The 19,843-nt window shown below is 41.8% G+C and overlaps 1 protein-coding gene and 1 long non-coding RNA gene across 10 annotated transcripts in view; one reads left to right on the forward strand and one right to left on the reverse strand.

The window, feature by feature from the left end:
* LOC119147706 overlaps positions 1-19,485 on the reverse strand; it is a 40,630-nt gene extending 21,145 nt beyond the window's left edge. The window contains exon 1 of the long non-coding RNA XR_005104130.1: positions 19,247-19,485. This is a non-coding gene — a long non-coding RNA (uncharacterized LOC119147706). The remainder of the gene's footprint in view (positions 1-19,246) is intronic.
* Positions 1-19,843, forward strand: part of CHCHD6 (coiled-coil-helix-coiled-coil-helix domain containing 6) — a 116,388-nt gene that overhangs the window by 67,484 nt on the left and 29,061 nt on the right. For all 9 annotated transcript variants that reach the window (XM_037387024.1, XM_037387015.1, XM_037387021.1 and 6 more), the window contains one exon: positions 10,915-11,050. In XM_037387024.1, the coding sequence (XP_037242921.1) occupies positions 10,915-11,050 (136 nt within the window). The remainder of the gene's footprint in view (positions 1-10,914; positions 11,051-19,843) is intronic.

The following is a 19,843-nucleotide window of genomic DNA, read 5'->3' on the forward strand; positions in this document are numbered from 1 at the left end:
TAATCTTTATTTAAAAGAGATGAGTTATTAGTCAAAGCTTTGCTGTTTCTCACGTTTACAAAGTTACTCTTAATAGTAAATTGGATTATTGCTCTAAGAGACTATAAGCCATGAGTTTCCCCAAAGTTACTTCTAAAGAGGGTAAAAGAGTAGACAGGTGAATTTTGACTTTGTGACGTTTTACATGATGTGAATTTTACTGAAAGAAATACTTCCCGATCATTTTCAGTTCTGTTTCAAAAAGTTCCTCACTCATTTACGTTAGCATGTAAACATCTTATTTACGAATTTTGGAGGGCCTGTTAAGTAACTGTATCAGTGCACTGACTTCCAAGCAAAGTATGTTCCCCTAGTGCTTTAGGAATATGGTATGTGGAAATAAAGTCGAATGTGTGTAACGGATTTGTGTAAATGTTCCAGTTGAGCCAGGTTATTCTTTTTTGAACTAAATTTTAAATCTTGAAAATTTATTAGATTGTATACTTTATGCAAGCTGTGCCATCTTCTTTCTGAAGTTCAGTTCTTGGGGGTTACTAAAATGCTGGTCCTAAACAGAACTTTCTTTTTGCCTAGTTAGTAAAATTATGTTCTAATCTAGTGTTCACAGTATCGTCTTTCCTCTCATGCATGATGAGGGATGACAAATAAATCAGTCCAATGAACTGAGGTCGCAGTTCTGTTAGTGCTGAAAAACAGGTGTAAAATATTAATATATCTTTTCAAAATTGCAAGAGCGTTTCTTCAAAGGTATATTGGTAGAACTTGGGAATTTATAAAATAAGGCCTGAATAGTGAAGACTGGAGTAGCAAAGGAAGAAGTACCAAAGACTCCATGTAGTTTGTTTGGGATGTTTCTATTGCTATCGATTTTTACATGGAAAGCACTTGTATTCTGTAGTACTGTTGCCATTATAAAACCTTTAGATCAGGGTTTGTTGGCAAGCCAAATCCAGATTGTTTTCAAAAGCATGGATATTTTGTGCAGCTGTTAAAACAAACCTCAGACATACTTTGTGCATCAGAGTATGTGAAATATTTCAGTTCAAAGCTTTTTGTCATGGAGAATGCAATGAAAATAGGAGCTGATCTCTGATCCTCAGATTGGGAATGAAATATTCCACTGTGCATCATGGTGGAAGCAAGGTTTCTTCAGGGTTCCTAGTGGTTTAGTGTTGATTTAGACGTAATGACAGATCCACGCCAAAATCCAGAACTTCTTGTGTCTTTGATCCCTCCTCCCCTTAGCTTGAGTTGGGAAAGAAGTAATGAATATTAATTAGTGACCCATCTGAGCTTATTTGTGCTGTGTTTTTCTGCCTCCATCTTCCAGTGGGTGTGCTGGTGGTAGTGGCACAGGGTTGATTTCTAGAGGACTGAGGTTAAAGTTGTCTGGGGAAGCTTTCCAAAAAGAGTGGTAAATTAAAGATGTCAGAAGTAATAATGCCTGAGAAACCACTTGTTACCAGTGAATTAATGACTTGTTTGCTAATTAGAAGCCTAAGGCAAAGATGAGGTAACAGTCCTAACAATCTGGTCATTAATTCAGTAGCAACTGATTTCAAGGGCAGTGTTGCTATTTTGAACAGTAATTGTGTTTCTGATTCTGGATTACGACACTTCACACAGTGCATTTTACTTACTGTTGAGTTGGTCTCCTCCCAGAGTGATGGAGGCATAATAGGATGGGCCAAACACAAGTACCAGTGGGGGAAATTTGAGGAGAGTAATAGTTTGTTCTGTAGGTCAGAGCTTCTGTATCTCCTCCTCCTGGGGAAATAAGGACTGTGGCAGGACAGCTGTTGACATCTTCCATCACAGTGATCCATCTGTACAGAGGAAGTTGGTGGTGTTTGTTGTTGGCTGAGGAGGGATTGAGGTCCTTTCTTCCCTTTCAAAGGCAGAGAAAAATCATCTCTGCCATCAGACCAGGCTTCAATGACGTTATTTTTCACTTACTTGGTGTGATTTTAATAGTTCATGATGTTACTCTGACTAAATAGGTGTCTAGGCTATGGGGTCCCATCAGCTTTTGTGGTCTCAAGATCAGGTTGTATCAGCCTACTGTGAGAGGACCTTGCTGGGACTGGGTCTTCCTTCCTATCCTTTTATTTCCCTTGTTGGTCCTGGAAGTGTCTCTTGCCTGCCTGTCTGGGACATACACATACCACGCCAACAAAAGTTGTAAGTAATTTGGCTTGAAAAAGTGGCGTTTGGAAGACAGGATCACTTGCTTGTTCAGGTATGAATATTGTTTCTTCAGAGAGAACTTCTTAGCACTGTGCTGACCGTGAGTGCCACTAACAGCACGGTGGAGCATCTTCAAGTAGGCATAGGTCTCATTAACTCACCCTAGACATTTGATATGCTCATCTTCAAATGTAAACCCATCTTATCTACATTATTTTCTATAAGGATTTTTTCAATTCTCTAAGGACTTTTTGAAATTATAATACTTATTTAAAAAAAAAAAAAAAGAAAAATAATCATAACTTTCCCCCAAAACCAGGCTTTAAGACTTTGTGTGTGTTCTTTGAAAGCTCCATTATTGATGTTCTTTGGGGGATGAGTAGCTGCTTAATGGGGATCTTTCTGAGTCCGTCCTCAACAAATTGCACAGCATGGTAAAAGGGGACACAGTGGTTTTGAAGATTAGAGCATGTGGGCAGAATCAAGGGTTGGTGGTTTTTTTGGTTTTTTTTTTTTTTTAATAAAGTGAATATGAAGAGCTTCATATCCCACCTGAACTTTAATGCTGGCAGCTTCATTCTCCTCTCGGAATTTCTTTCTGCATCTTTAGCAGGATATGCCACTCTGTCAGTTCAGGATATACTAATGGACTCATATTTTTGTCCGTCACTGTTACTCCTTTGTGTAGTCTGGTGTAAATTGTAGGGACCTAGTACAGTGCTTAGTGACACTTCAGAAAAGTAACTGCTGTTAAAATGAGTGGTCAGGGTTTTCTTTAAAAAAAAACCCAATTCGTTAGTCTTGACATCATTACGAGATCATCTCACATAGGAAAAAATTTACTGAACCTGCCTGTCTCTCATGCCTTGCAGTTATATGAAATCAGTGTATCACATCTTCAGTTACCTTCTTTAGAATACTTTTGGGGGAGGGGGTTTAATAGATCAACAGAAAATACGGGCCCAGGACTCTCCCAGCAGGCGGTTTCCCAGCTAACTCCCAGACAACGTAGCACTACCACAACCCGTATATTCTTGGGGCCAGTGCTGCATGCATTCTGTAAGCTGCATGCATTCCCTTCCTGACCTGAGATCTTAACCAGTTTTAGATGTTTTTTATCTGAAGAAAGAAAATCCTTATACGGGTCACTTGTTGGGCTGTTTGTTGTTTTCAGATTCAGTTATTGCTTGCTATATTGCTTTTCTGCCTTGTGGGAGCTGAGCCAGCTTCCTTTCTGATTCAGAGAACTCCTTCCAGCAACAAGATTCTGACTCATTTCTGCTTGGCTTCCAGAGACCATTTTGCTGCTAACTTTAGGCTCTTCATCTTTGCTAGTCAACTTTCAGTAGCTTGGCATCTTTGGAAAAAATGGTGCATGGCTTTGTGGGCAGGAGGTCCATTTCTGTTAAGTTCTGTATCTCTTGGCAAGTGAAGGAAGTGGCCGTAGTTTTCCTTTCATCTTCCAAACTGGCAGTTCCTCATAACTTGGTATTCTACCATCATAATCAGTAAAGAATTTACATCCAAATGTATATTGGAATTATCCACTTGTGGGGAAAAGTCTCTCATTATTCCAAACCACTTGCCATCTGCCATGCAGAATGCTAATAGGGTTGATTAGTTATTGTGTTCACAGGTTCAGTAGGATAGGGATCATTTAATTTTATATGGTTTTGTACCATTTTTTTGCATATTGCTAACTTCCTCCTCCCCCCAGAGACACCACCAAAACTCCAGTGCCTGCAGCTTATGGGGAGCTAAGGAAGCCAGTTAAATTTGGTTGACACTGTGCTTGGCAAAGCACAGTGAAGTATAAATCCAAGTCTTTTAGGATGACCCATTGGTCAAGTGGGAAATGACTGCTTGTGAGAATAAACCACAAAGGAGGGCAGGGGAGTTTGTGATACATTGAAGTAAGAAGGACAGAGGGCTGGAACCAGCTTTGGATGGGTCACGTAATCTCTTTGCATCACTTTGGAGATTTGGAGAGAATGTTGTTAGATTTCCAAAATTAGAGGTTGTTACAGAAAACTGGTAATTTTAAATCATTTTCCACTTCAATCTGTATATTTTTGAATTTGGGTTTTGGGCTTTTTGTTTGTTTGATGAAGAAAATGCAGCTGGGTCAGGCTATTTTCACTGAATGCAGTACAGTGACTCAACAAGTTGCTGGCGCTTGGTATTTGGACTTCTGTTAACTTTTGTTCACAGCGATAGAATCTAATTACTTACACAGGAGAAGATTTCAGAACAGCTTCTGTGTACCTCTGATCGGAAGGAAAGGAGGTATTTGTCCTGGAAAGGACAAGGGTGCACTGAGTGCGCAAATTGCTGTGGGGAATTGCATAGCAGCTTCAAACAAGCTGTCAAAACAGGAATGGATGTTGGGAAGTACTTGAGTGACAAATTTTGTAGGATCAGAGTCACCCAGAAACTCATAGTATTTTATAAATACACATTTATGAGGCACTTCCATGGACAAAGTAGGGAAAAAGAGAATTGAGTGACCTATTATTGAAACGCAGCTGTCAAGGGGAAGAAAGAGAGGGGGGAAATACTGCAGCCATGTAGTCGTGTGCTGCAGACGGTGTGCCAAGGCATATAGGAAGGGTTTTAGAAAGACAGGAGTACAACTGCTTCAGCTGAAAATTGGACGTAGTGGCCCTATTCACATGAAAATTGTCATGAGGTTTCACCTTTTCTTTTAGTCTGTCTCCTCTTGCTCTACACAATATTAATTCTGCAAGCCTTGTATTCCATCCAGATCAGTGGCAAAGCCCTGATGAGCAGTGTTTTGAATACATGAAGCTGATCAGAAATATTTCCTTCCTGATCACATTAGTTTATCCTCATGAGGCATGCAGTTTGTTTATACTGTGCTAGGTTATGTAGCTTAAATATTACTGAATTTTTAGTAGACATTTGGATAATCTATTAAGCTGCTTATTTCTTATTTCTCTTGCCAAACAGATGCAACATGACTCTGCCCTCTTTCATTCAAGCCATGTTACCAAGCTGATGTGAAGGATCAGGGAATTCCATAGGTCGCAGTGAGCCGTAGTGTTTGCTTTGTGATAGTGCAGCATCCTGGGGCCTATGCTGAAAGTTAGCTTCCCTAGCTGTTTGTTCTGTGCTGATGAGTTTGTTATGTGTGAATGAAATGCTTCAATTGTGTTTAATTTTCTGCTGTAAATGTCAAGGATGCAATAATGAGAGAGGATGGAACCTTTCTATGTGCTGTGTATTGCATCTGTCTGGAGTTATTTTTCTGACATGTTAAAGAGAAGCCATCAAAGCCAACTGCTACCCAAGGGAGAATGCAGTTTTACAGGTCAGTTAACCACTTATCAGTTTTTATATATGTATAGTACAGCATGGCAGCACACATTTATGTGGCCAAAGCATCACTGAGCTTAATCTGAAATACATGTAATGTACCCTGGATATATAAACATGTTAACCAAATATATGACGCGTCGCTGATTCCTTCCTGACTTGCAAAAACTGCTGCTGTGTGCCTGGGTTTTTCTCAGTGCTGCATGTGCACCTCATTGCTGACCTCTGAGGCTGTCTGCGCTGTGGTGACAGTGGTGACTAATGTGGTTTGCTCAAGTTAGCTCAGACACTGGTCTTAGTCAAATAATGCAGCAGAAAGCAACTAATCCAGTTGTCAGATTTTGCAGCTTACAGGAAATTCCAAGTTGCTCCCCCATTTGGGTTGCTGCTTGCAGCTGTGTACCAGAGCGTAGCTACTCTAAAAGTTGGCTTCTGTGAGGGACCCTGCAAATCTTTGTTTTTTACTTTCTGAGCAGAGTTATCGAAATGTCTGTGTTTAGATAACATCAGTCTCTATCTTGAGTTTTTTCTCGGCTTGGTTGGTTTCCCAGAGTAAAATGTAAAAAGAGGATCTTGCTCTTAAGTCCATCTGGAATTGCTGTTCTAGCAGGTAAAGCCAAGCTGTGCTGCGGTACTCACTGTGATTACTGATCGTGCACTAGTCTAAAGAGCTGCCAAGTCCTAAAGCATTAAAGTTGGACCTCTGCTTAGCTAGTCTGATTTTTCAGCTGGGTGGAAGGACTAGCAAATACATACACATCTTCCAGCTTTCCCTTGCTTTCCTGTAGAGTCCATAATTCTTCCAAAAAGGGAACCTGTCAGCAGCAACTAGCTACTAGCCATCATGCTGTGTTTGAAACCTGCTGTCTGTGGGGTCTGTATTCTGATGATACTGCCTTAATCACTCCTTGCAGTGAGTTTGTGTGTTTGTCTTTCAAAGCTGTGTTGCTTCTTGATTAATTGATGGACATTTAGACCAGCACTCTTCCTACTATCGCAGAGCTTGTGATGGAAATGCTTGAAGAACCTTGCTTTAACCTCCCAGACGCTTAGCACTTCTTCATGGGGTTTATATCCATGTAGAAATGAATTTGCCAAGACAAATGAGTGCAGTTATTGACTGGAGCAGCCGTTACCTGCCGCTATTGAACAGTTAGGAGAGGGTTAAGAAGAAAACCTCTTCTGAGCCACTAGATTGGCCCTGACTAAGATGAATGTCTAATTCACTCCCAGCGTCCTTACTGCTGCCAGTAATAAAAAGCTTGCTTCACATATTCACCCCACTGCAGACGTTTCTCTTAAATTAAATATCAAGAGGACATATAATAGCACGATTCCACGCCAAGCCAATATTATCAGATTGATGTCAGCAGTGATAATAGAAGAAGGATAAGTTGATGAGATTTCATTTATTAAATAAAGGGAATACGCAGTGATAGAGAGGATTTGGTAACTCTCGATGTGTCAAAATGCAGCAAGATCATGCTCATTCTGTCTTACCTCGAGGGATAGCAGAAAGAAGGATGCCTTTTGTTTCATTTTGAGAAAACCTCTGCCTTCTTTTCCAGACAAAGACCTGGTTTAGATCCCTCCATGGGAGGGGGAGAGGAAGATCTGAAATCATGGGTTTCATGTGTACGTTGTCTTCCTTCCCATTGAACAGTGGTGAAGTGAAGGTGTCTTTCCCCACTACGATGGAGGAGGCACTGCTAATGAGTTTTATTTCTAGATTCTTCCTTTCCTTTTTCCCACCTGTCATCTTTTCTCCTTTCCTCTTCCTTTAGGCAGATGAGAGCGTGTTTGTTATTGGTTTAATCTTTCATATTCTGTACATCTTGCATTTATTTCCAAGGTATTGTCAGAGCTCATCTCCCATACTTCCCTGTCTGAGGTACTGTCCTAGCTCTTCCCAGTCCATCCTTTCTCTCTTGCCTTTTTCCTAGCTGCTATCAATGAGCCTCTTACATCTGTAATCACAATGCCTTTTATTTTAGACAGAGGGTAATTGTCTACTTTATTTGATGGTGGCATGTTATGTTTAAAACTGTGATCTGTTTTAGAAGAAAAGTCAAAGCATACTAGTCCCCTACTCTTATGTATTCAAACCTCATCCCTGCTCCACCATGTTCCTTCCCCCTTGTTGTTAAAGAAATAATAATACAGCCCCTCAAAACAACAAGGTGTTTTCCAAAGGCAGTGTCACGGAGTGTCCAGAAGATTAATTTTTCTAAAGGTTAGTGCCAACAGCCTTGAGCTGGGCTGAGGTTGGAGACAGTTGTCGAAGGGCCCCCTCCTTTGGAAGTCCATGTGCTGTTGCTCTCAGCAGAGATGTTTGTAGTTAGATGTTGCTGGTCTCCATCAGGGTTTTTGTGTGTGTTAATACCTTTTACTTTCAGATATGTATGAGTAAAGCCAGACAACTGAAATGTGCAACTGGTGTATGGGGCTGTTGTGTCCCCCCTTGTGTGGAAATGTTGCAGCCTGAAGAGACTTAACGTGAGCAGGAATGTGGCATCCCTTTGAGTGAGATAGGACAAGAGTAGCGATTGCTGTGCTGGGAGGGCAGTTCCTCAAGCAGTTGTTCACCAAAGCAGTTTGGATCCCCTTTTTCAGTCCAGATGGGTACCAAAACTAAACTGCTGGATGTGGGTGGCTTGTGTACTCCTGGACTCAGCAGGATGTGCTAACTTACGGTGAGCTCACATGTACTTCTTGTCCCGTTGTTTCATGGATCACACTGCACGGTGGGGCACAGTGACAGTTATCTCCCGAGCAGTGCTAGCTTCCTGCTCCAAAGTGAAATGTCATTCTCAGTGGGATTTAACTGGTTCCATTGAATTTCCAGTTCTCTGGTGAATGCACTAATATATTGGTTTCTGTAATTTGTATTGATTATTACCTTAACCAGCTTTGCATTATGTTGATTAGTTTCTCTAAATCTGTTTTGAGAAGCTGGTACAGTTGATGTATATCCACAGTTTGAGATTTTATTTTGAAGAAATGAAGGAGAATATTCTTATTATGGTTCCAGGTACCTGGTACCCAAAAAATCTTTGTGTTGTGGAAAGCGGCATGTATGAATGCTAACTTAGGTACTCGCTGGGCAATGCGTGCCATTCTGTGCTGATTGATCCCTTGCCTCTGGTAAGCTTTAGGCAGCAACACTTACTCTGTGGCTTCTTGCTCACCACTGCATGGATTTTAAATAGGCCTCTGTGCTGTGGACAGAGCACCAAGGGGTGTCCTGAAAGAAGAGGACCACAGACTTTGTACTACTGTCTGAGTCCACAGATGGGTCCTAGCTTTATATTTACTCCAGGCAATGAAGACTGATGCCACAGGAGAGACAGTGAACGAGCAGACACACATAAAAAAGGCACAGTTCCTATAGCTCTCCATGCCAACAGTGGCAACCTCAAGCATTCTTCTAAATATTTCCAAGATGTTTGTACCATATTGTTCAGTTCAGATGAATACAGACTATTTTGTGGCATGCTGTACCTTTTTGCTGTTCCAGTCTTTTCATGCAAATTACAAAATGCCCTTCAGTTTAACATGACTGAGTTTAAAACCCCAGATTTTAAAAGCCTTAACTTTTTCAATGGATTGAGGGATTTGGTGGTATTTCCTGACCTGGTATTGTTTGGTATCATTTCCACAGTCTCACCGATTTGATTAGAGTGGTATTAAAGTTAGTGACAAAGCAAAATGCCAACATTATGAGTTTCTGAAGCTCTCCCTGGGTACTTTTCTATTCCAGAATTTGAAGATTTTTTTAGAGTATGGATTTTTAGAGGCTTTAAAGGTGATTTGCTATAGAACTTTGAAATTAGAAATGCACACTAGCCTCTAGCGACCATGGATGGAATAAGTTTCTTCTAAAAGCTGTAAGATTAGTGAAGAGGTGGAAAAAGAAGTTTGTATAGTATCTTTGGTGGTTTCTGATTGAAACCTCAGTGTTTTAGTGGGGCTGTCATACTGTTACTGGTAAATTCTTAGTCATCCATGTATGTTGACAGTAAGACTGAGGACTGAAGAAGTGTCATTTGGAATATGCCTCAGCCAAACTATTTTGAGGGAGCAACTAGGTTGATGATACAGAAAGGACAGATTTTTATTTTTATTATTTTTTTCTTCTTTTGGCCCTTCCACTTGGCTTCCTGAGCACCTTACAAAAACGAGCATGTTTTGGAAACTCAGATCTGAGCTCTCCAGAAGCTTCTAAAAGATCTTGGTTTAAGATTTCACGTTTCTTGGAAATCTCTTCCACCTGAGAGAATGAGACATGCCCAGGAACAGGTCATGTTTTCTCTCTGCCTCGCTGTGGAGCCTTGCTGCTGACTGAGTGCCTGTTGCTGTTACTGTGGAAATGAATACATCGTGGCATGGCACTCATGCCTGCCTGTAGCATCAAGCACTTTGCAAGGAAGAGTTGCTTTTGATATTTGGGCCCAGATCTCTGTAAGCATATTGGGGCAGAAAAAGCAAGGAATTAAATGGTTTGTGGTTTAGAAGGCGTCATCTGAGGATTGCTACACCTGAGCATATGTTCTCTTGTTCCTGGTAAGACATACCATGGCAATTGTGCTGCAAATTCCTGCAATTTGTGTCTGCCTGTCTGTGCAGCTGATGACACTGTCTTACTGTTTTTGTGCCATTGTTGCTGGTATTGTTTTACAACGACCTTCCGCTTTATTGGTACTGTTGCTGATGATGTGCCATATGTACACATGCACATTAGAGTATAAGAACATCATCCCTAATTGTTCTTGGGTAGCTGTCAATGCCATTTATGGGGTATGAGTACTAATTGCTTCAGAAATACAAAGAAAAGGATATCTGGTCTTGCTATTATTCTGTTTTTTCTAGTCACTAGGAGAATTGCAGTGCTTCCGACTGTGTTGGATTTTTTTTGAAGTGTTTAAATAGATGAGAATTCAATAGGTCGAGGCGGCTTATTCAACAAGTTCATTCAGTTCCTTGTCAAGACTGTTACAGATCTAGCGCAGGCCCTGCCAGGGTTCCCGAGTTCTGCCAAAGATTTCCAGTGTGAGTTGGGGAAATCATTGAAATCACTGAACCTCTTGGAATTGATTTATTTTTTTCCCCTCCTGACTGTGGAGGAGAGATGATGTTTTGTCTAAGGGTAAAACAGCCTTCCACACCAACCTAGAAAGAACGTGTTCCTTCTTTCTGCTAAGTACCCTGGATTTTTCAGCTGAAAGACACTGTTGGTCATTTGACCCACTTTGGTGATTGTTGCTCCCACCACTTTCTCTGTTAAGACTAGATGACTCCAACGCAGGATTAGTATGTGTGCCCCTGGTAAAGTGGTAGTAAGTAGGTGAAAACTCCTCTTCACACATCTTTCTGTGCTTGTTTTCCCTGCAGGAGGAGGAACACTGATCCTGTCTGTGCAAACCTGCAGTCTGAAATTCTGAAGTGCTACCAAGAAAACAAACATGAAGTGCTCAAGTGTTCGGAGCTGGCTAAGGAATATCAGCGCTGTGTTAGTGCAGCTCAGAAGGTAACAAAAGCTTCCCTGTTGTACTTGCTGGCTTTTCTGTCTTGTTTTGCATGGTGTTTTCTTCTGGGAAGTGTTCCTGAAAACTGTGGCTTCTATTAGTCAAATTGTGATCTTCTTAAGAGACAAGTTTTCACTGGGATCCATTTTCCCACGTTCATTCCACATTTCCCAGCCACACTGTGGTATGTCCCAACTTCACTTCCATCAGTGAGTCCTGTTGTACTGAGCTGCCACCAAAACAGCAGCACCAATGCTCCTAGGTTTGAAAGTCAGTCACAATGATTCTGTAGATTTTGGATGCTGTGTACTGCAAACAGTAGGCAAATCCATTTTGCCAATATCGGCAACATTTTGAATGGGCTCTAAACATCCTCCTTTTATGGGACTTCGCAGTTGGAGGTCTTGCTTCCTTTCATTGCTGCATGAGGAAAGCTTCTTTACTGGGCAAAGCTTCTGCCTTTAAGAAAATTGCACTCCTAAAAAAAATTCATCTTGTGTGGGGTGCCAGCAAGCCTTATGGCTCTTCCTTCCGAGATGCAGAAGCCCTAGTAGGTTCTGTTGATGCCTTAGGACATCATGTTCAGTACCTTGGAAGAATTTCTGGCTATTGAAACAAGTGAAGGAGAAAGGAGAAATAAAGTATTTGGACATAACAACTAGGTTATGGTCTTGGGAAAAGTGAGTGGTAAGAAATAAGCTGCTGCTTGGGATGTCTGGAGTGCAAAGGATGCTGTTCGCCATGTGAGAATTCAGTGGGTCAGATGTCCCTTAAGGGCAGGGTTTGGGTTTTTTTTTGGGGGGGGAAATGTGTGTGTATAGAAAATTCTCTAAAGGGTGCTGAGACTATAGTAGATGGATGTAGGGAAAAGGATGGAGCCTTCTGGGAATAGAAAACTGAGACTCCTCTCATGGGATTACTGATGCAAAGGGTGGGGGAGAGGTGGAGATTTCATAGAAGCAGTCTTTCTCTGTCGCATTAGCATTGTGAGGGGAAGCTGTATGCCTGATTTAAGTATAACATGAAACAAGCTGCCAGCCGGCTCCCAGAAGAAGCCTGACAGAAGGAGATGGGAAAATTGTCAGGATATATTAGACCAAATGTTGTTGCTAGTCCTAGTGGAATTTTTTTCCTTCCTGTTTACAAAGAAGGTCTTTGTATGTCTGCAAATCAGCAAGGTTAAAGCTGCCAGGGAAAGGGCTTTTCTCTGGTATCTTTAAAGTCCCCAGCTCCCAAAACGTGTGGTTTCTTTTTCTTAGCTTTAATGTAAAGTGGTGCCGGTGCTGCTGCTGCACAATCCGTGCCCTCTGTTGCTGTGCGCAGAGCATTGGCACATCTATTGCCAGCCTCCGTTACCTGATGCTTCTTCCTTGCCTCCTGTAAATCAGCCTTGTAGCCTTTTCATTGGAGTGTATCTTTAGCAAATGCATTTACCAGTATGTCTTTATTGCATGCAGTGCGGGTGGAATGTGATTACCAAAGACGACAGATTGCATTAAACTTCAGCATATTTGCAAGCTGCAGCTCCAACCCGCCTGAGAAGGGGGCTGGGACACTGCCAGCCCTGACCCCCAGCACAACATTATTAAACAGTAAATTGGAAGCCAAATGACTGGTAACAGCAGAGGGCAGTGAAAGATCTGATTAACTTATCTTTTTTTGGATTTGTGTGGTCGGTGGGGTTTTTGATATTTTTTTTTTTAATAAATCAAAAACTGGGGGTTGTCTTGGTTCCCAGAATGTTTGGTGAACTTCAGATTTATTTTTTTTTTCCAACTGTTACAGAAGCTTCCTGGAAGGAGCAGTGTGTAGGACATTAATTTGCTGTGGATGATGACAATGTGGCAGAAAAGCCTCCTTGCTGTGTTTTAGGAAGGGGTGAGAGAGACTAAGGAACAGGTAACTGAACTTTGCATCTAGATACAGGCATTAGAGAGTTCTACAAATACAAATTCAAATAAAACTAAATAAAACTTGTATAAGGCAGTACATCTTCTGTAATTTCCTTTGTCCCAGGACAGCTCAAGCCCTGACAATTTGCCTCACTGCTCTTACAGAGTCCTCTGACTCCTGAGATATATGTAGCAATCACAAGCTGTTGCGTTTTTTCATAAAGGATTAAAACTCCCTCCTCCCTTCCCCTTTTAAGCTGTTATTTGTCTTTAAGTTTAAATTAGCATCTTCTACCAAATGGCTTTGTCTCACGCATTCCTCATTCAGGAAATTCAGGTTGGAGGAGTGTGGGAAAGACAGGCCAGAATCTCTTGATTTCTTGGGTGTATTTTTCCTTTCCTTTTTTTTTTTTTTAAGCGCAATTTGTTTTCCAGTACAGGAGGTTGTAATCAAAGCTGGATGTGTGTCTTCAGCTCACTTGAACGCTGGTGATTTGTTCTTCTGCTTTTTACTAAAGATTTTATAAGGCTTGGTGAATATTCTTTAATGAAGCATCTGGTTCTCTGCAAGTTCCTTTTGATGGCTGGTAAAAATGTCTCCAGGGCATGGTATACATTAGACTCAGAGAAAGCAAGCTCTAGATATCTAGACTGAAAATTACAGCTTACAGTGGATGACATTAATTCTTCACATCTTCCCCCTTACTGCATTGGTTTGAGACTGTTCCTTTGGACACCCGTTTCCCTTCCTATTGCTGTGCATGTCTCTGTGCCAGGAGCTGGGATGCACCCTCAGTTACTTTTGCCCCGCAGACAAATATATCAGGTAATTATTTAATGAGTTTTGAAATTTATTTTCCACTCATTTCCTGTACAGGCCCTCTTATTGGAATAGGTTATTTTATTGCAGTGCATTATAGGGGTATAACTAATGTTACCTGTTTTGTATATTTTCTGGCCATCAGGACGTCTTTTGTAGTCAAGGGAGAAAAGTAGGCACTGCTAGAGCATGGCGCATCTGATCCAAAATAGTCATCTGAAACAGGTCAGCTCAATTGCCATCCGCAAGTGAGTATTTCTTTCTGCCACTTGGGAGGCACATCCAGACCGTGAACACCGAAGTTAATGCCTGTAGTGGGATGTTTGTAGACTTATGGGAGCAGGATCCTGCTCTGATTGCCTGCCTTTGTAGCTAGTATGCTTTCAACTTGCCCTGCCTAACCTGCTCGCTAACTTTGCCGTTTATACCATCCTGAATGTTAAGTTTTGGTTGCATCGCCATCAGCTCGCTGCAGCGGTGTCAGCCCGCTCAGGCTCTGGGTTGCTTGCTGCATCCTGTGCTTTGCTTATGTGGAAGCTTTCTAACTTTAGAGTATGTTACTGTAATGTCTCCTGTTTAATTTAGGAGTGTTTTATCTTTTCTGGTGGTCTGTTTTCATGGCTCTGCAGAACTTCAGCTACAGCATAAAAATTGCTGGCTTTAAATCTAATAAAAGCTGGGATAATGGGACAGCTGTGGGAGGGGCAGTTCCCATTGTGTCTTTTAAAATTGCCTGTAGTTTATTGACCGCAAGTTTCACCAAGAGCTACTGCTGCCGTTAGATAATGAGAATTGAAAATTGCTGCTGCTGTTTCCCCAAGGTTTTATCTCGTGCCAATGAGAAGAGGGTGTGGAAGGAAGAGGAGAGTGGGCAGTGGAAATCTGCGTAATTTCTTACTTTTGAGTCCAGATGGAAGGGAAAAACAAATTATTTACTTTATTTATTTTTTTAAGTCTGAGTCCTGTTAAGTGACTTGCTTCCCACCCCCTGCAAATAGGCACTCACATACAAGCCTTTCAGAATATTTATGACCCATTCTGCTTCCTTTATGCCTTGTTCACACCAGCAGGCAAATCTGAATTTCCAGCAAATTTTAGTTGGTTAATTTGTTACGTAATTGGTGGTTATACCAGGGAATCTCCGACCAGCTGCCACTTGAAAAATGCAGCCTCTGGTGACCGTATATTAACGTGACGTGAGATTCCAAACAGAACTGGCTTCTTGTGACTGTGTGCAGAAAAATGTCTGTTAGTGAAGAGCATGTATTCCTCTCTTTCCAAGTGTTTTCTTACTGTCTCTAGGCACCTGTCTTTCACAGAAGGACCAAGGTGAAATTTTTGCGCTCTAGCTCCTGGCCAAACCAAGCTATAAAAAGCTGCACACTCAGACACATGTATTCCCTTGTCAATAGGAGCTGTATACATTGAGCTAGGAGCCATTCATAATTCCGCGCTCTTTCTCCCTGTTCTGCGTCCAGCTTCTCATGATTCTGCTATTCGTAACAGATAAAGGTAAACCTACTTCTATCAAGGCTTTAGGGCTTGTCTGCATAAGGAAATTACAATGCAATAAACTGGTGAGTGAGTTTATGGTACAGCAACTTCTCTGTATATGAACATTCTGGGTTCGTAATAGAAGTGCAGGGAAAATTCACGCTCGTTTACTGTGAGTCACTCTGCTATGCAAACAAGCCCTTGCAAAACACTGACTGACTGGATTCCAGTGGAGGTAGACTTTTAACATAACCTTGAGTCAACTGCATTCTCCTTTGCTCTTGACTGTAATAAAAAGGAATGTGGTTAATTTACTGCGCCTGCTTTTCCAAGTGATCCCAGCGAAAGCCCAGTTCCCATTTGGCGCGCACAGTAGAACATTGCAATTCTACTGGAACTTCATCTCTTATCTGTGGGCAGTGACCTAGATGGCTGAGAAGATGCTGCAGGTAGTGGTGTAGTGTCCCATCCCGATGGAGCAGTTTCACTCCAGCATTTTGTGGCCTGCCGGGAGCTGTCATTTCTGCAACCTGAATCTTTGCTTAAGAGCAACAGCGTTGGGATGCACTGGATGCCACAGGCTGCGCTGCAGGTATCTTTGATCATTCTGGATCATTAGGCTCTTGTTAAAGTGTTGTTTCTATTCTGATGGATTGCAAAATGCTTTGTAGATGGTGTACTTGTTGGGGTAGAGAGTAGCAGTCAGTGTGTGTGGCTGGCAGAATAAAGTGTTGGCCAGGTGTAGTGAGGCCCATATTTGTGCCTGAGAAATGCCAGGGTTTCACCTCCCCCGGGATTCTGCAGAGGTAGATCTTCGCTGTTGAAGTCTCATCAAGGAGATATATTTATACCACGCGGTATGCTACTTGAAATGCAATGTATCTAACTTGGAAGGCTTTAAGGTTGTTTGAGCTTTCTGAAATTCAGCTTTGTAGTTTTAGATAAATCTGTGTGTTTCATATCTGGAGGACGATATGCCCAGCCATCCTCCGCCAAGTATATGCCTGCCCTGCCTTTTGTCAGTCGGTCCTTGCTCAAAGCAAACCGATCTGTAAAGTGTTCTCCTTGCCTTCTCTGTAAAGTCGGGTTTTTTAAAGAAAATCTTCCTTTCTTCCAACCTTTATTTGTGCAAATGCTGTGGTGATAACACTATCGGAGGAGTTTATGACTCAATAAATGGTCTCCACCAGGGAGTCGGTGGAGAAGCCGCAAGCTGCAGGCAGCTGCTGTTTGTTTAGTCATAAACGCAGAGGAGAGCAGCAGTGGATTAACTGTACCCAAGCATACCCTGACCTGTTATTTGCAAAGGTGAAAAGGATCCATATTTTGCTTCTAATTATAAAAGACTGAACCGGTTACTGTTTTGATTTTTAAGGTAGCAGTTCCTGTTCTGGCGGGTCTTGATTCTATACACAATGCTTCATACCCTCTCGAGTTCATCAGTGGGTAAAGTAAAAATACAGAGCTGCCTGAAAGGACATAAACCACCATCTTAATATATGAGGCATGTCCCAGAGCAAACTGCTGGCCTACTTAAAATGGAAATGGCTGCTGCCTGTACCTGGTATTTGCAAAACTGGTGGCATGAGTTCTTCAGTTGCTCAGAGTCTCAGCACCCAGCACTTCATGAAGCCCTGATGTTCCCCACAGCCTGGCATGTCATCAGCATGCATTAACCCACGTGAACAAGTACCTTTCTCTGCTGTCTACAGTCCACATAAAGCTCCAATGTGACATTTCCTGGGGTTTGTAATTTTTTGAGAAAACAAAAGCATAAATAACCTTAAAAGTTTTCTTCTCGCTTGGCTGTGCTTCAAGGCTCCCCTTCCAGAGATACTTAGTCCATATCCTGTATCATCTTCTCTTCTCAAGTTCTTGTATCTTGCCTGGTCTGGAAGGAGCACTTCCAACCCCAGTTCTCTTCTCAAAAACAATCTGTTGCCTAGCAGTTAAATGCACAGTCCATGTGCATTTATTTTTGGTTTTCTGGGTTTTGTTTCTTTGTTTTTTGACATTGTGACGGTGAGGCAGAATTGCCTTTGGGTCTAATTTCTCGCTTGATGGTTCTGATGATCTCAGATACACTCACAGGTAATGTTAATCTAAATCTGCATGTTTCGTAGATCGTTTTGAAGGCAACTTTGTTAAAAGCGGGAAAGAAGTCAGAATACTATTACAATTTCTGAAGGTTGAACTATTTGTTATTTTGTTACTGCTAAAATGTGGTCTGTGTTACAGTTGTTCTTGTTTTAAAACTTAGTTTGCCAGAACCTGTTTTATAAGCTGTCTAAATTTTTCTGTGATAAAAATATTAGAAGAGCTAGCCCGTCAGGAATGAGGGAGGTCATAGCTGACTTGGTGCTGTGATGTAGTCTGGGTGAGTCTGAAAAGGCTCATTTGAAGTTGGGCATCAAAATTTCAAGCAAAGTAGGGCCAGGCACTACCAGGAAAGGAATGTGTTTCTCTGTATTGTGCACGTGCACTCTCTTTCCCTCCCTCCTTCCCAAAGCTGTTTCTCTTTTGACTTAAGTTAATGGGATCTACATGGATCTACTGTATCTAACAGGTTTCTCTGATTCTGTGCTGTCTGTGGTGTGTTAGGCAGTTTTTTCTGGAGAACTGTATTCAGTCAGGTTTATCTAGTACGAGAAACAGTTGCTTGGGGGTGAGAGTGTGTTGTGATACATCATGCTGGTTTAATGCCAGATTTTTTCACAAAAGATTTGTAGCATTGTGTTGGCAAGTTGGAAATGGAAATTCTTACTCAGATTAATTCTGGGAGACTGATGACCAAGCAGTCTTGGACAGAAAGAAGTTGATTTCCAATTTTTAAACTATGTGTTTTGCTGCTGAAGTTAGATTGAAACAGATCCACAAAAATTGCTGTCGATAGCAACTGCTGGTTAGAAGCACAAGGTCAAATGCCTTCAGACTCCCAAGAAGTTCCAAAATAGCTCTGACTTCCATAACTTCCGTGCTAATGTTAGATCCATTCTCTGACAACTTGGCTATAACTTGGGAAATTATATCGGTGATGCCGAAGTCTCCATGACAAACTGGGGAAACCAAAGATTTGTTATGCTCCTTGTTGGTCATAGTCTGTGCAGGATGGTTGCCTGCTCCATGCACTTTGCAGTTTCCACACACCATCCATCAGCTATTTTTATTAGCAGGTCTTGGGGCTGAATACCTTGAGGACTAATAGGATTTAAAGCCTTCACCAATCAGCTGAAGGTGTCTGTGTAGATAACATGTACAGGGGTTATTTTGGTGGCATTGGTCCCAATCCAGTGGAGGAGTTGCTACCAAGCAAGCGAGACTGCTCTAACTAGCCCTTTGCCGTGCCAAAGAGAACTTGGGAAGTTAATGAATGATGAATGAGCCCTCCTATTAGTAGGAAGCCAATCCTGTGCTTGCCAGAGTGATGGCATGTTGGAAGAGGAGGCTTGCAGAAGTTGCCCTGATCCTGCTTGCTAGTGTTTGTTCTCTCCAAGAGCCTCTCTGTCCAAGACTATGAAGCATTTCTGTAACAAAAATCTAACCTTTGTGGAGAGGCTGCTTTCTGCATTGTGCCTGCATTAATTGTTTGTGGTTTTCACCCCCCTGTGCCACTGTCTGTCAGCCCAACAGGCCTCCTTGTCTGGAAATATTTCCCAATATACTTGTGATGCTTCCAAAGCAATTTAAAGCCATCAACCCTAGTTAGACCTTCTTAAGCCAGTTTAAGTTACCTTTCTGGACAGCAGTGTTTCAAATAAAGGAACAAGACATTGAAGACAGTGTGTTACAGTGGCCTGAATGTAGTACTAGAGTTAGCTCTGCTGCTGATACTTTCCTCTGTTGGCAAGAAACTTGTTTTTGTTTATAACATCTTTTTTGATTAGAGGCCTTTGTTAGGGGCCTTTAAGAGTTGCTGAAAGGCTCTTAAAGACCTCTGCATTCACAGAAGCTGTCCAGAAAGCCAACACTTGTTATAATTAAGAGTTTGTTACCTTGTCACGTGAGGGAAGCAGATAGTGAAGCCTTCAGTCAGGATGGTGCTGCAGTCTCTCGTGTATCTTTTTGTTTCTGAAGTTGGAGAAGCGTGCTTGCTCTGTGTTCACCCTGGGTGTGCAGCCAGAAATGCAGACGGAATTATTTTGACAGTGTGTTCGCTCTTTGTCCCTGCTGAGTGCCTGTTTGTCCTGTATAAATGGATTTCAGGATCAGCCAACCTCCAGCTTTGAATTAGTCTAATAAGGTATGGTAGGTAGGGTTTAAAGGTCATTTTACAAGCAGCTGGTTCCCTGCATATATTAGGTGGAATGATTTTAAAAATAATGCTGTTGGAAAGCTGTTGATTTAACTTTTCAAATATCTGTGTCTGTAAAATCTCAGGTCTTCTGCCTCTGTCCTTCAAGCTCTCTGCTTGCCCTCTGCCTGCTTATCTTTCTGTCATTTCCGATTACCTCTACCCATCTGCCTCTGCATTCTCTCCCACTCGGTCTATCAGTCCACGTTTGCTGCCCACAAGGACTGGGTTTATTTTTCTGAGCAGCTCATCTGTTGGGTTACTTCACTGAGCTGTGTAATGGAAAGCTAAGGGTTAC

The sequence above is a fragment of the Falco rusticolus genome, chromosome 4 (assembly GCF_015220075.1).
Source record: "Falco rusticolus isolate bFalRus1 chromosome 4, bFalRus1.pri, whole genome shotgun sequence".
Lineage (NCBI taxonomy): Eukaryota > Metazoa > Chordata > Aves > Falconiformes > Falconidae > Falco > Falco rusticolus.